This window comes from Salmo salar, chromosome 16 (assembly GCF_965601325.2).
Source record: "Salmo salar chromosome 16, fSalSal1, whole genome shotgun sequence".
In the NCBI taxonomy this organism is placed as follows: Eukaryota; Metazoa; Chordata; class Actinopteri; order Salmoniformes; family Salmonidae; genus Salmo; species Salmo salar.
In genome coordinates, this window is record NC_138306.1 from 4,665,646 (window position 1) to 4,682,513 (window position 16,868).

The 16,868-nt window shown below is 43.4% G+C and overlaps 1 protein-coding gene across 5 annotated transcripts in view; it reads right to left on the minus strand.

Moving 5' to 3' along the window:
• LOC106573051 (uncharacterized) overlaps nucleotides 1-16,868 on the minus strand; it is a 68,455-nt gene that overhangs the window by 50,829 nt on the left and 758 nt on the right. For 3 of the 5 annotated variants that reach the window (XR_014380825.1, XR_014380828.1, XM_082962460.1), the window contains exon 3: nucleotides 14,149-14,229. The exons of 1 other annotated variant lie outside the window; for it this stretch is intronic. Coding sequence is in view for 1 of the 4 variants with exons in the window: in XM_082962460.1 (XP_082818586.1) it covers nucleotides 14,149-14,229 (81 nt within the window). In the remaining 3 variants the exon portion in view is untranslated. Of the gene's footprint in view, nucleotides 1-10,115; nucleotides 10,359-14,148; nucleotides 14,230-16,868 lie in introns of those variants that run through there. One more of the 5 variants, XR_014380827.1, reaches the window with a different exon arrangement.

Consider the following 16,868-nt stretch of genomic DNA (forward strand, 5'->3'; position numbering starts at 1 on the left):
TGCTTTGCTGCTGACACTGTCTGTGATTTATTTAGAATTCAAGGCACACTTAACCAGCATGGCTACCACAATATTCTGCAGCGATACGCCATCCCATCTGGTTTGCACTTAGTGGGGCTATCATTTGTTTTTCAACAGGACAATGACCCAAAACACACATCCAGCCTGTGTAAGGCTATTTGACCAAGAAAGAGAGTGATGGAGTGCTGCATCAGATGACCTGGCCTCCACAATCACCCGACCTCAATCCAATTGAGATGGTTTGGGATGAGTTGGACGGCAGAGTGAAGGAAAATCAGCCAACAAGTGCTCAGCATATGTGGGAACTTTCAAGACTGTTGGACAAGCAGTCCTCATGAAGCTGGTTGAGAGAATGCGAAGAGTGTACAAAGCTGTCATCAAGGCAAAGGCTGGCTACTTTGAAGAATCAAAAATATATATGTGCTTAACACTTTTTTTGTTACTACATGATTCCATATGTGTTATTTGCTAGTTTTGATGTATTCACTATTATTCTACAATGTAGAACATAGTACAAATAAAGAAAAACCCTTGAATGAGTATGTGTGTCCAAACTTTGGACTTGTACTGTATATGTGTTTCTATGTATGTACAGTATACATCTTTGTGGCTGCCTGCGTAGGAGGCTTTGCATTATTCACCCCCCATTATGTCCCTGTTCTGAAGCTCTCTCTTTCTCGCTCTCTCACTCTCTCATGGGCAGCACCATTGAGGCCATCTCCATTTTGAAGTAGTACATTTTCGTCTTCACAATTGGCTGATCCCTCTAATGACCCAGTTGGACATGACTCCAACAGGGTCACCAGAGGGATCAGCCAATGAAGTTGGATGTCCCATGCAGTTGACCAAATGAAAATGGTGGAAAACAGCCTTTTGGCCACTAGAGGTCTCTATCATTCTCTATGGCTACAACCCATAGCAATCCCCAACCAGTTGACTACTTTGACTACTTTAAAATGGCGTAAGCATGGTGGAAGCCCTCAATGGCTCTGCCCATGCTAAAATGGCCTTTTGGCCACTAGAGGCCTTTATCATTCTCTATGGATTGGTATGATCCAAAATTATGCTTTGGTTCATTCAATCTATTAGAAGAGTTGGAGTGGCTTATTGGGGGCGTGGCTTTCCCTATGTTATTTTTGGCCATCCGTGAGAGTCAATATTGTAATCAGTTAATGTGAAAGTCTTATAAAAAATAAAGTGCTTGGAGTCATTTTTTCATGTTTGGAACCAACTTAATAAATGTTATGTTATTTATTAGGTTTAACCAAAGGGGGAAAGTAAGTTAAGTGTTGAAAGAAATAGGTTTCAACTAGAAATATAAGTTTGTTAATAATCAAATACAACAGTTGGCATTTGTTTTCAACAAATGTACTTTTTTTCAATTGAGAAAACCTAACTAATTTACTTGTAACCAGTTGATGCAATTTTTGTAGTTGGCTACATTACAGAGGCACTGAAGAGAGAGCTTGAGGAGAAAGTTTGGCTGATTTAACGAGCCACTGTGTTATTTAAATGGATAATCTGTGTTTGCTCTTTCAAATGGAAGAAGGGAAAGTGGATCAGAGGAGAGGACGATCACTTCAAACATAAAACAGAGATGCTCTCAGATGAAATGAAGAGAATGAGAGAGCGATGGAGAGAGCGAGAGAGAGGGAAAGAGTAAGAGAGAGAGGGAGAGAGTGAGAGTAGAGAGAGAGCAAGAGAGAGAGAAAGATAGCGAGAGAGATGTAAAGAGAGAGCATGAGGGAGAGAAACAGAGAGAAATGGATAAAGAGGGAGAGAGGGAATGAGAGAGAGAGAGAGAGAGAGAGCGAGAGAGAGAAGAAGAGAGATACAGAGTGAGTTAACTAACACCATAGTGTGTCATGGGGTAATGTTATCCCATTGCCACTTTGTGTTTATGACTCAAGTCACTCAAACCCCAGAGGGGAGAAAAGCAGTAGAGAAAAAGAAGAAAACAAAAGCAAAGTGGAAGGAACTACAGAACTGAAGAGTGCAGTAACATTACAGAGGCACTGAAGAGAGAATTTGGCTGATTTAATGAGCCACTGTGTTAATTAAATGGATAATCTGTATTTGCTCTTTCAATGGGAAGAAGGGAAAGTGGATCAGAGGAATAGAAATAGTACAGAATGGACCTCATTAGATGAGCATGAAGTGATACTCTCGCATCATCACAATGGTGACAACCCCCCCCCCTCCACCAGGCTAAGAGGTGTATGGAATATGAATATGCTAATGAACCCACTGTTTTTGTTTACTATGTTTTTATTTCCTGTATAAAAAGGTTCCATCCTCATCTCATCTACCTTGAGAGGTGCCCAGGTGTGCTCGATTCGTTGCCCCTGGTGACCAAAGAGCGTCAGCGTCAACGGCAACCCGTCTCATCAGACCCATATGGTTAGTTAGGTCAACATCACAGGAGAGGACGATCACTTCAAACATAAAACAGAGATGCTCTCAGATGAAAGGAAGAGAATGAGAGAGCGATGGAGAGAGAGCGAGAGAGAGAGAAAGAGTAAGAAAGAGGGGGACAGAGTGAGAGTGGAGAGAGAGAGAGAGAGAGAGAGAGAGAGCAAGAGAATGAGAGAGAGAGAATGAGGGACAGAAAGAGAGAATGAGAGAGAGAGAGAGAGAGAGAGAGAGGAAGAGAGATATAGAGTGAGTTAACTAACACCATACATGGGGTAATGTATGGTGGAAAACAAGGGGGAAAAAAGAGGAAAACAAAAGCGAAGTGGAAGTTAGGAACTACAGAACTAAAGAGTGCAGTAGCATTACAGAGGCACCGAAGAGAGAGTTCGGCTGATTTAATGAGCCACGGTGTTATTTAAATGGTTATCCATATTTGCTCTTTCAAAGGGAAACATTGTAAGTGGGTCAGATGAATAGACATATTACAGAATGGGCCTCATTAGATGAGCATAGTAAAGCAAGGATAATTTGGACAAGTGGGGACATTTTGCCGGTCCCCAGAAGGAAAAGGCTTTTCTAGGCATAGGTGTTAGGGTTACAATTAGGGTTAAGGTTAGATTTAGGATTAGGGGTTAAGGTTAGCGTTAGGTTAAGGGAAAATATCATTTTGTTGTGTCCCCACAAGGATAGTAAAACAAACATGTGTGTGTGTGTGTGTGTGTGTGTGTGTGTGTGTGTGCGCATGCGTGCGTGTTATTTCTATTGATCTGTTCTACAGGGATGTAAACAGCAGAGAGAACAAAGCAGAGAGACAAGTGATGTGGGAATACATGCTTTGATCAGAAATCTGCAGTTCCCACCTGAATGCATTCAGTATTCTTTAGAAATCTCATTTAAATTGTGAGGAAGAGAGGGAGTACTGCTAAATAAAAGAGAGAGAGAGAGAGAGAGAGAGAGAGAGAGGCTTCAGAGCAAGGGCAGGAGTGGGTGGTATGTGAATAATGCAAAGCCACCTACGCAAGCAGCCACAAAGATGTATCCATGGCATACATACTGGACATACATAGAAAACACATATATATAGTACACAGACTCACAGAAACACATGCAAACAGAAAAACACATGTATTATAAACACATAGTAGATACACATATAAACATAGTGACAGTCACACACATGTACAGTATACAGACAGACAGGCATGCATGCATAGAAGCCTACACACACACACACACACACACACACACAAGCAATGAGCAATGATGAGGGCAAGTTGACAACAACAAAGTCTTGCAGAAAGGAGAAGAGTAGCTAAGGATTCAGTACAAACTAGAAAAAAAGGAAAAGTCCCATGAGTTCACTAACATCCCTCCCTGTCCAACTAGTGGAACTTTAGAGCAGAGATTTTTCCATTATGTAACCAAAAGAGAAAAAACACATCACATACTCAATATTTCAAGGACCTGCAGCACACTACCCTGAAAGCAGAGAAGGAGAGAGAGGGAAATCAAAACCCAGGGGTGCAGGCCTGTGAGAGGGAGAGGGCTGCCTGGGGGAGTTCTCATCTGAGTGGGCATACAGCACTAGCACTGGATGTGGAGGAGAGGAGAGGAGAGGAGAGGAGAGGAGAGGAGAGGAGAGGAGAGGAGAGGAGAGGAGAGGAGAGGAGAGGAGAGGAGAGGAGAGGAGAGGAGAGGAGAGGAGAGGAGAGGAGAGGAGAGGAGGAGGAAAGGAGCACTGGAAAAGACTAGCATCGTGACTCGTGTAGGTATTACGCCACCAGTTGGAAGACAGTGAAGGAGCAGAAGAGAGGAGGAGGAGAAGCGTGGTTAGGAGCATTGTGTGGGCAGTATGAACACTGGAGTCAGGTACCACTGTGTATGGGAGACCAAGAGAGAGCGTAGGACTGCTGCTGAAAGAGAGAGGGGGCAGAGAAAGGGAAGAGTGGGAGAGAGACAGAAAGAGCGAGAGAGTGATGGTGGGCACTACCCGCTCTCACAGTCTCATGTCAGAATAAGACCTTCATCTATGTTTCTCAAACGTCAAATTTCAAAGTTGTTCCAAATGTCAAATATCAAAGTGTTTAAGGTTAAGTTTAGGCATTAAAGCCAAATCCTTAAGGTTAGGCATTAACCCCGAATTAAGGTTAAGGTTAGGGATAGGCTTAAAACACAAATCTTAAAAAGAACTTGCTATCACTGGATTTGAACTTGCAACCCTTGGAATCAGAAGTTAACAGAGCTCACTGTTTCCCCTAGTGGCCGGTTTCCATGTCATCTCCCGACTCGTCAGACATGGATGGATGTCGAATACTGACTTGTAATCATGGGAAAAACTGTCTGGGTGGGCAAATCCGTGTGGGAGTAAGAGGTGGTGGGTGAGGATGGTGGGGTACACGATTCGCTCACGACTGCTGTATGTGCGTTGTGTGTGTGTGTATGCATGCAGCATGTGTGTGCGTGTGCAGGCTGTGCACTCTTGAGGGATGTGTGTCTAGTTTTGTTATGAGATGGTACTCTCTGTGCTGTATGTAGAGTAAGCCCACAGCCCAAAAAAGATAAACAAAAAGAAGAAGCAACACAACTCAGGGTGAATCCCCAGTCCTAAAATATATCCATACATTGACATGATAGTGTTATCAGCCTCCACTTCAGTTCTCAGTTCTCTTTCAGCATCAGTTGTCGATCAAGTGTAAGATGCACTTCAACAGTAAACCTAAAATGACACTGTAAGGGAGCTTTTAACAGCAAGGTTCTAAAAGCAGGCCTCAAGTGAAACCATGGTGCAGTGATCAGTCTGGTTTGACCAAGCTAGTTAAATGCATGCCTGAGATGTGTCAGGCCTAAAGCTGATGACAGGAGAGAAGTCCCTGGGAGTCCTGAGATAACAGGAAGAGCCACTCCGGACCTGACCTGAGTCAGGATCCATCTTCCTCTTCTGGCTGACACAGAGACATTTTGAGTCCTCTGTTTGGGGTAACAAAAGACTACCGAGTTCCCCTTAGCATTACTAATAAAAGGTGAAGATGCATTAACACTCTAGTCAAGTAAACTTGACTTATTCCATGTAGCTAGTGGAGCAAAGTGGCTAGTGGGCCTTAACAACAGTGCATCTCCAGCAAACACTGTTCTGGATTCTGAGTCTGCACCCAAGGGTGGTGTGAGGAGGAGGATACAAGTACAACTTAACACACATTCTACTCTGCAGGCTCCCAGTTCAGTCAAGAGATAACTACAAGACATGGAAGAACAGGAATCTCCAATCTGGTAAACCCAACGTTGGTCAAAAGGAGCAAAAGGAGCCGTTCAGTATCCAGCAGACAACAACAACAAGATTTGAACAGAAAGCTCCAACCACAGCAGTGGTCAAAATGAGCTTGACCTGTGTCTCCTCTGATCCACTGTGTAACGAGTGTGTGTGTGTCCTCCCTGTAATGTCGACACACAGACCTCCACTGAGACAGCCCATTCACTGCCCTACACACGCGTTGAATCCTTGCAGCTCTTTCCTACATGGATAAGACCAAAAGCATTCCTTGCATTCCTCTCAAAATGGGTACTATAACAATATTATTGTGTTGTTATACTTATGTTTATGTGACAGTGACAGAAGGCCATTGTACATTATCTAACACCTTTATATTCTGCCATTTAGCAGACACTCTTATCCAGAGTAAATTACAATTAGTGCTTTGTGCACCTTAAAAGTAGTACGCATGAAGCCGACAGAGACGGCCGCCTCGCTTCGTGTTCCTAGGAAAATATGCAGTATTTTGTTTTTTTATGTGTTATTTTTTACAATGTAACTCCAAGTAATCTTAGGTTTTATTAAATACAGTCGAGAGGAACTATTGGATATAAGAGCAACGTCAACTCACCAGCATTACGACCAGGAATACGACTTTCCCGAAGCGGATCCTCTGTTTTGCCCACCACCCAGGACAATGGATCGGATCCCAGCCGGCGACCCAAAACAACGACGCCGTAGAAGGGGCAGACGGAGCGGTCTCCTGGTCATGCTTCGTAGACGGGCACATCGCGCATCGCTCCCGAGCATACTACTTGCCAATGTCCAGTCTCTTGACAACAAGATAGACGAAATCCGAGCATGGGTAGCTTTCCAGAGAGACATCAGGTATTATAACGTTCTTTGTTTCACGGAAACATGGCTCACTTGAGACACGCTATCTGAGTTGGTACAGCCACCTGGTTTCTTCATGCACCGCGCCGAAAGAAACAAGCATCTCTCTGGTAAGAAGAAAGGCGGGGGTGTATGCCTTATGATTAACGAGACGTGGTGTGATCATAACAACATACAGGAACTCAAGTCCTTTTGTTCACCTGACTTAGAATTCCTCACAATCAAATGCAGACCACATTATCTACCAACAGAATTCTCTTCGATCATAATCACAGTCATGTATATTCCCCCCCAAGCAGACACATCGACGGCTCTGAAAGAACTTCATTGGACTCTATGTAAACTGGAAACCACATATCCTGAAGCTGCATTTATTGTAGCCGGGGATTTTAACAACGCTAATCTGAAAACAAGGCTCCCCAAATTCTATCAGCATATCGATTGTGCAACCAGGGCTGGTAAAACCCTGGATCATTGTTATTCTAACTTCCGCGACGCATATAAGGCCCTCCCCCGCCCTCCTTTCGGAAAAGCTGACCACGACTCCATTTTGTTGCTTCCAGCCTATAGACAGAAACTAAAACAGGAAGCTCCCGCACTCAGGTCTGTTCAACGCTGGTCCGACCAATCAGATTCCACGCGTCAAGATTGCTTCGATCACGTGGACTGGGATATGTTCCGCATAACGTCGAACAACAACATTGACGAATACGCTGATTCGGTGTGCGAGTTTATTAGCAAGTGCATCGGCAATGTTGTACCCACAGCGTCTATTAAAACATTCCCCAACCAGAAATCGTGGATTGATGGCAGAATTCGCGCAAAACTGAAAGCGCGAACCACTGCTTTTAATCAGGGAAAGGTGACCAGAAACATAACTGAATACAAACAGTGTAGCTATTCCCTCCGCAAGGCAATCAAACAAGCTAAGCGTCAGTATAGAGACAAAGTGGAGTCGCAATTCAACAGCTCAGACACGAGAGGTATGTGGCAGGGTCTACAGTCAATCACGGACTACAAAAGAAAAACCAGCCCCGTCGCGGACCACGATGCCTTGCTCCCAGACAGACTAAACAAATTCTTTGCCCGCTTTGAAGACAATACAGTGCCACTGACACGGCCCGCTACCAAAACCTGCGGGCTCTCCTTCACTGTAGCCAACGTGAGTAAAACATTTAAACGTGTTAACCCTCGCAAGGCTGCAGGCCCAACCGGTGTCCCCGGCCGCGTCCTCAGAGCATGCGCAGACCAGCTGTCTGGTGTGTTTACGGACATATTCAATCAATCCTTATCCCAGTCTGCTGTTCCCACATGCTTCAAGAGGGCCACCATTGTTCCTGTTCCCAAGAAAGCTAAGGTAACTGAGCTAAATTACCACCCCATAGCACTCACTTCCGTCATCATGAAGTGCTTTGAGAGACTAGTCAAGGACCATATCACCTCCACCCTACCTGACACCCTAGACCCACTCCAATTTGCTTACCGCCCAAATAGGTCCACAGACAACGCAATCGCCATCACACTGCACACTGCCCTAACCCATCTGGACAAGAGGAATACCTATGTAAGAATGGTGTTCATCGATTACAGCTCAGCATTTAACACCATAGTACCCTATTCATTAAGCTCAAGACCCTGGGTCTCGACCCCGCCCTGTGCAACTGGGTCCTGGACTTCCTGACGGGCCGCCCCCAGGTGGTGAGGGTAGGTAACAACATCTCCACCCCGCTGATCCTCAACACTGGGTCCCCACAAGGGTGCGTTCTCAGCCCTCTCCTATACTCCCTGTTCACCCATGACTGCGTGGCCATGCACGCCTCCAACTCAATCATCAAGTTTGCAGACGACACTACAGTGGTAGGCTTGATTACCAACAACGACGAGACGGCCTACAGGGAGGAGGTGAGGGCACTCGGAGTGTGGTGTCAGGAAAATAACCTCACACTCAAAATCAACAAAACAAAGGAGATGATCGTGGACTTCAGGAAACAGCAGAGGGAGCAGCCCCCTATCCACATCGACGGGACAGTAGTGGAGAGGGTGGAAAGTTTTAAGTTCCTCGGCGTACACATCACAGACAAACTGAAATGGTCCACCCACACAGACAGCATGGTGAAGAAGGTGCAGCAGCCTCTGGAGGCTGAAGAAATTCGGCTTGTCACCAAACACACTCACAAACTTTTGCAGATGCACAATCGAGAGCATCCTGTCGGGCTGTATCACCGCCCGGTACGGCAGCTGCTCCGCCCATAACCGCAAGGCTCTCCAGAGGGTAGTGAGGTCTGCACAGCGCATCACCGGGTGCAAACTACCTGCCCTCCAGGACACCTACACCACCCGATGTCACAGGAAGGCCAACAAGATTATCAAAGACAACAACCACCCGAACCACTGCCTGTTCACCCCGCTATCATCCAGAAGGCGAGGTCAGTACAGGTGCATCAAAGCGGAGACCGAGAGACTGTTAAACAGCCATCACTAACAATGGGTGGCTGATGCCAACATACAGGCTCAACTCTAGCCACTTTAATAGATGGAAAAATTTATCAACTTATCACTAGCCACTTTAAAAAATGACACTTTATATAATGTTTACATACCCTACAATACTGATCTCATATGTATATACTGTACTCTATACCATCTACTGCATCTTGCCATCTTGAGGAAATTAAATGTATCACTAGCCACTTAAAAAAATGACTCTTTATATAATGTTTACATACCCTACATTACTCATCTCATATGTATATACTGTACGCTATACCATCGACTGCATCTTGCCATCTTGATGTAACTAAATGTATCACTAGCCACTTTAAACAACGCCACTTTATATAATGTTTACATACCCTACATTACTCATCTTATATGTATATACTGTACTCTATACCATCTACTGCATCTTGCCTATGCCGTTCTATACCATCACTCATTCATATATTTTTGTACATATTCGTATTCATTCCTTTACACTTGTGTGTATAAGGTAGTTGTTGTGAAATTGTTAGGTTAGATTACTTGTTAGATATTACTGCATGGTCGGAACTAGAAGCACAAGCACTACGCTACACTCGCATTAACATCTGCTAAACATGTGTATGTGACAAATACATTTGATTTGATTTGAACTGAACTGAGTTTAAACAGAATATCAGCAGTCAGACATGGCACCTTCATAAAAATGTACTAAAAAATAGAACTGGTTACAGATCATTCAAGCAAGAGCTGATCAAGAAGGAACTGGTAAATGTTACATCACTAAACATTATTATTTAAAGAAACATCAGATCGTATCAAATCACATACAATAATTTCTATTGACTATTCACTTCTAAAGACTGACAATACAGCATTTTGTAAAATGCTATTCCCACTGTACAATTCTCCATCCATCAAACCTGACTCTGTAACATCACATAACATGAGATCACAGTCATCCTTAATAATTGACCATTCACTTCGACTGACTGCCTCTATACACCCCTGGCAATATTATTTCCACTTCCACCCCATCATTAAAACAGTCCATTCATACCTGATGCTGTGGTTGTGGTTGCACCATTAAATCTACTGTAGTCCCATAGATAGCACACAGTAACATCCGCTCTGTCTCCTTTCTGCAGTCTCTCCTATCTGAAGTCCTGAAGCCTGACAACAGAGACGGAATGTAGCTCTCCTCTTATCTGATATGAAGAGAACAAACTAGCTAGCACATCGGTCTCTCTCCCCCCCTCTCGTTCCTCTCCTCTCTTCTCCAACCACCTGACCACGTGCCCCTCTCCACCTCCTCAGTTTAACAGCTCATCCCTCTCTCCTGTTCAGGAACATTCTCTGATCTTCCTCACTGACCACACAGACCTATACATACAAAGATATTATCATATCAGTTGAGTGTATCTGCTCTTTTGACCTGGTGCTGTTGAAAGATGTTATAGAACCATCACAGAAATACACACATACACACACAGAGATATGCAAAAACACATGCAAATATGTACATATAAAGACAGAGGCCTCATGCCTATAGTTGGGTTTAGCTAATCCAATCTCCCAACCTCATAACTAGCTACCAAGAAGCCATTTCAGGCTATCAATCAAGTTAGAGTAGCTAGCTTGTCTAACTATTTTAGCTGGCATGCTAGACTTGAGAAAAGCAAGCAATAACTAAATGTACTGAGTAAGAGACACATCCCTTTCAATATTTTACCCAGATTTTAGCAGAGGCAGAGAAGCATATTTGTGACTCGTTTCAGGAAACTAGGCGTATGTCGCCACATCACTACTTCACAGGAGAGGCATTTCAAATCAAAAATCAAATCAAACTTTCTTTGTCACATTTGCCGAGTACAACGAGTGTAGACCTTACCATGAAATGCTTACTTACAAGCCCTTATCAAACAGTGAAGTTCAAGAAGAGTTAAGAAAATATTTACCAAATAAAAAAAAACTATAAAAAGTAATACAATAACATAACAATAACGAGGCTATATACAGGGGGTACCGGTACCGAGTCAGTATGCGGGGGTAAAGGTTAGAGGTAAATGGTACATGTAGGTAGGGGTGAAGTGACTATGCATAGATAATAAACAGTGAGTAGCAGCAAAACAAATGGAGAGGGGGTCAATATAATAGGCTGGTGGCCATTTGATTAATTGTTCAGCAGTCTTATGGCTTGGGGGTAGAAGTTGTTAAGGAGCCTTTTGGTCCTAGACTTGGCGCTCCGGGACCGCTTGCCGTGCAGTAGCAGAGAAAACAGTCTATGACTTGGGTGACTGGAGTCTCTGAGAATGTTATGGGCTTTCCTCTGACACCGCCTAGTATATACACTACCGTTCAAAAGTTTGGGGTCGCTTAGAAATGTCCTTGTTTTTGAAAGAAAAGCAAATGTGTTGTCTGTGTAGACATTGTTAATGTTGTAAATGACTATTGTAGCTGGAAACAGCTGATTTTTAATGGAATATCTACATAGGCATACAGAGGCCCATTATCAACAACCATTACTCCTGTGTTCCAATGGCACGTCGTGTTAGCTAATCCAAGTTTATCATTTTAAAAGGCTAATTGATCATAAGAAAAGCCTATTGCAATTACGTTAGCACAGCTGAAAACTATTGTCCTGATTAAAGGGGTGGCAGGTAGCCTAGTGGTTAGAGTGCTGGACTAGTAACCGAAATGTTGCAAGATCGAATCCCTGAGCTGACAAGGTAAAAATCTGTCGTTCTGCCCCTGAACAAGGCAGTTAACCCACTGTTCCTAGGCCGACATTAAAAATAAGAATTTGTTCTTAACTGACTTGCCTAGTAAAATAAGCAATAAAGCTGGCCTTCTTTAGACTAGTTGACTATCTGGAGCAGCAGCATTTGTGGGTTTGATTACAGACTCAAAATGGCCAGAAACAAATAACTTTATTCTGAAACTTGTCAGTTTATTCTTGTTTTGAGAAATGAAGGCTATTCCATGCGAGAAATTGCCAAGAAACTGAAGATCTCATACAACGCTGTGTACTACTCCCTTCACAGAACAGCGCAAACTGGCGCTAACCAGAATAGAAGAAGGAGTGGGAGGTCCCAGTCCACAACTGAGCAAGAGGAGAAGTACATTAGAGAAGTACATTAGAGTTTGAGAAACATACGCCTCACAAGTCCTAAACTGGCAGCTTCCTTAAATAGTACCCACAAAACACCAGTCTCAACGTCAACAGTGAAAAGGCGACTTCGGGATGCTGGCGTTATAGAGTTACAAAGAAAAAGCCATATCTCAGACAGGCCAATAAAAATAAAAGATTTAGATGGGCAAAAGAACACAGACACTGGACAGAGGAACTCTGCCTAGAAGGCCAGCATCCCGGAGTCGCCTCTTCACAGCAACCGGTCAGGATGTTCTCGACGGTGCGGCAGTAGAACTTTTTGACGATCTGGGGACCCATGCCAAATCTTTTCAGTCTCCTGAAGGGAAAGGTTATTGTCGTGCCCTCTTCACGACTGTCTTGGTGTGTTTGGACCATGATAGAACATTGATGATGTGGACACCAAGGAACTTGAAACTCTTGACGCACTCCACTACAGCCCCGTTGATGTTAAAAGGCGGGCCTGTTTTCCTGTAGTCCATGATCAGCTCCTTTGCTTTGCTCACATTGAGGGAGAGGTTGTTGTCCTGGCACCACACTGCCAGTTCTCTGTCCTCCTCCCTATAGGCTGTCTCATCGTTGTCGGTGATCAGGCCTAGCACTGTTGTGTCGTCAGCAAACGTAATGATGGTGTTGGAGTCGTGTTTAACCATGCAGTCATGGGTAAACAGGGAGTACAGGAGGGGACTAAGTACACACCCCTGATGGGCCCCAGTGTTGAGGATCAGCGTGGCAGACATGTTGTTGCCTACCCTTACCACCTGGGGGCAGCCCGTCAGGAAGTCCAGGATCCAGTTGCAGAGGGAGGTGTTTAGTCCCAAGGTCCTTAGCTTAGTGATGAGCTTCGTGGGCACTATGGTGTTGAATGCTGAGCTGTAGTCAATGAACAGCATTCTCACATAGGTGTTCCTTTTGTCCAGGTGGGAAAGGACAATGTGGAGTGCGATTAAGATTGCGTCATCTGTGGATCTGTTGGGGCGGTATGCGAATTGGAGTGGGTCTGGGTATCCGGGAGGATGCTGTTGATGTGAGCCATGACCAGCCTTTCAAAGCACTTCATGGCTACTGACGTGAGTGCTATGGGGCGGTATTCATTTAGGCAGGTTACCTTCGCTTCCTTGGGTACAGGGACTATGGTGGTCTGCTTGAAACATGTAGGTATTACAGAAAATGTCAGTGAAGACACTTTCCAGTTGGTCTGCGCATGCTTTGAGTACACATCCTGGTAACCCATCTGGCCTCGTAGCTTTGTGAATGTTGACCTGTTTTAAGGTCTTGCTCACATCGGCTCCGAGAGCGTTATCAGCTGGTGCTCACGTGCATTCTTCAGTGTTGCTTGCCTCGAAGTGAGCATAAAAGGCATTTAGCTCATCTGGTAGGCTCGCATCACTGGGCAGCTCGCGTTAGGGTTCCCCTTTGTAGTCCGTAATAGTGTCAGATCCTGTGTAGAACGATTCGATCTTAATCCTGTATTGACGCTTTGCTTGTTTGATGGTTCGTCTGAGGGCATAAGGGGATTCCTTATAGGCGTCCAGATTAGTGTCCCGCTCTTTGAAAGCGGCAGCTCTAGCCTTTAGCTCGATGCGCATGTTGCCTGTAATCCATGGCTTCTGGTTGGGATATGTACGTACGGTCACTGTGGGGACGACGTCGTCGTTGCACTTATTGATGAAGCCGATGACTGAGGTGGTACACTCCTCAATGCCATTAGATGAATCCCGGAACATCCAGTCTATGCTAGCAAAACAGTCCTGTAGCGTAGCATCCGCACCATCTGACCACTTCCGCATTGAGCGAGTCACTGGTACTTCCTGCTTTAGTTTTTGCTTGTAAGCAGGAATCAGGAGGATAGAATTATGGTCAGATTTGACTTCTTTTATATTGGACATCACACACCAGCTGTTATTGACAAAAAGACACACACCTCCACTCCTCTTCTTACCAGATGTGGCTTCTCTGTTCTGCTGGTGCATTGAAAACCCCTCCAGCTCTATATTGTCCGTGTCGTCGTTCAGCCACGACTCTGTGAAACATAGGATATTACAGTTCTTAATGTCCCGTTGGTAAGATAATCATAATTGTAGGTCATCCATTTTATTTTCCGATGATTGCATGTTAGCAAGTAGAATTGATGGCAATGGGAGTTCTCGCTCGCCTACGGATTCTCAAAAGGCAGCCTGATCTGCGTCCTCTTTTCCTTTGTCTTATCTTCACGCAAATTAAGTCGATCTGGGCCTGTTCTCAGGAGAGCAGTCTTTCTCGTCAGACTCGTTTAAGGAAAAAGCTTCTTCCAGTCCGTGGTGAGTAATCCCAGTTCTGATGTCCAAAAGTTATTTTCGGTCATAAGAGACGGTAGCAGCAACATTATGTACAAAATAAGTAAAAAAATAAGTTACAATCAATGCAAAAAAATGAACAAAATAGCACAATTGATTACATTTGAACGTAAACATTTGTTTTTTTTAACAAAATATGCTTTTTGAGAGAAATGCCTTCTGGACCATGTGAACCTTCATGTGCCTTAATAACAAACTTGTAAGCCATCTGTAAATGCGAATACATTTGTTAGATAACAAGCCTAGTTGGTTTAACCACAGAAAAAGACAGGTACCTTCCTGCTAGCCATCATTGGCTGAGATAATATTCAGATTCCGGAGACACCTGAAACCCCACCTCTTTAAGGAATACCTAGGATAGAATAAAGTAAACCTTCTAACCCCCCCCCCCCCCTTAAAAAATTTAGATGCACTATTGTAAAGTGGTTGTTCCACTGGATATCATAAGGTGAATGCACCAATTTGTAAGTCGCTCTGGATAAGAGCGTCTGCTAAATGACTTAAATGTAAATGTAATAATAGATGGGCTGGACATGCCGAGAGATGAGTTCGGATTGGTCTGTCATGTAGCATGCTTCTTTCTATAACATGAGCGGCTCAGTATGTGTAGGCAATTCTTTCTTTTGAAAGATATCACGAAGAACTGCAAAAGTATTGCTCTCCACTTTCTGGAGGACTGAGTTGTGAAATATGTGGAATGCCCGGTGGAAGCAGAGCATGATAGCTAAGGAGATGGAGAAAATTCTGGCATTTGATTGCAAATATGCGAAGAGAGTCAAAAGGAGAACACAGAAGGCTGTTGTATAAAACACCTGTCTCCGGATTGCATCTTCAAACTAAGGCTAACCATGGCATCCATGACAGAGAGGGAGAAGCGTTCATCCATGTATATGGGTAAGAGCGTCTAGCTAGCTACATTTTCAGATATTATATATGTCTAATTTTGTCAAAAAGTTGTTTCATTACTTGCTAGCTAACATGACGTGTATGATCTGTGTAGTAATATTATTCGTATCTCAGAGTCATTTGCATTGCTAGTTATAGCCTAATGTTAGCTATCTAGCTAACATTAAACCTAGTTGGTTACCTACCTGCAGATTCATACAGGGTAGTAACGTTATGAGTTGGGATTATGGTTCATTGTTTAGCTAGCTACATGTCTAATCAAAAGACTCCACTATGCAAGTAACCATTTCAAAGTACCGTTTTTTACACCTTCTGTATCCTGTCCATGTGACAAATAAACTTTGATTGTATTTCATATAGCATGCATTTACCAGAGACATTAATGTGAAGAACAACATGACCTGCACCAAAGTCAAATTAGGATTGGACAGTGTCCAAGTTCAAAAGGTTTCGTTAGAATGCCATTCTTTTATTTCTTCACACTCACAACCGTAAACTATTTTCTGTAATTAACTCGCTATTAACTTGTAAATAATGATCTTCTGTGAGTTTATTTTCCTGTAATAATTAATACAAATTATCTCAATTTAAGACGTTGTCAGCTATATGATATGGTCATTATTTGAACTGGCTCGCTAGCTAACTTAACATTAACTAACAAGCTAGAAACAACCAAAACATTTAGAAAGTTGCTTTTAGTTGCCTGGTTTGCTAGATTGACATACTGTATATTAAATTCATTTTTAAACTGATGGGTTTACTGGTGTTAAAATACACCAGTTCTGCTATTTTGGACCACCAGGCAGCCTGTCGTTTTTGTGTTTATACTTTTTCATAACAACAAGTTTGATGTCGGACGACAATAGAATGTTCAGGATGTCACTGGGACAACTGTCTACAGACATGTCGATTGACATAGTATAACCCGGTCTTTAGTCTTGAAATCTTTGGTTGTTTAGTATACTACTGTACACACTCTGTTCAGCACATGGCCCACATGTGAATCCTTAAAGAGATGGGTGGGGCTAAAGCTTAAGAGGATATGAACAATGGTGAATGGGTGTAGACAAAGAAGAGCTCTCCAGTAGGTGTACCAAAATATTTAAGGGCCATTTTCTCAAAAATGGGGTTACAAGATTATCAACTTTCAAAGCGGAATTACTTTCCCATTGTTCCTCATCTGTAGTGTATGATATACCATTTTCTAGCTCTGAGTCTCTACTTGCACAAAACACAATTTCAAATTTTGCTACATAAGACCAAATCGAGCCGGTCGGTCACATGTTGTTTCGTTTAAACAATAACCACCAGTCAGGACAGTCAGCTCAAGAGGTATGGTTAGATATTCAGAAAAATAAACATATTTTTTTACATATAATTAAGCATAATGATTATGGCTCTCGGTTGCAGTAAAAAACAG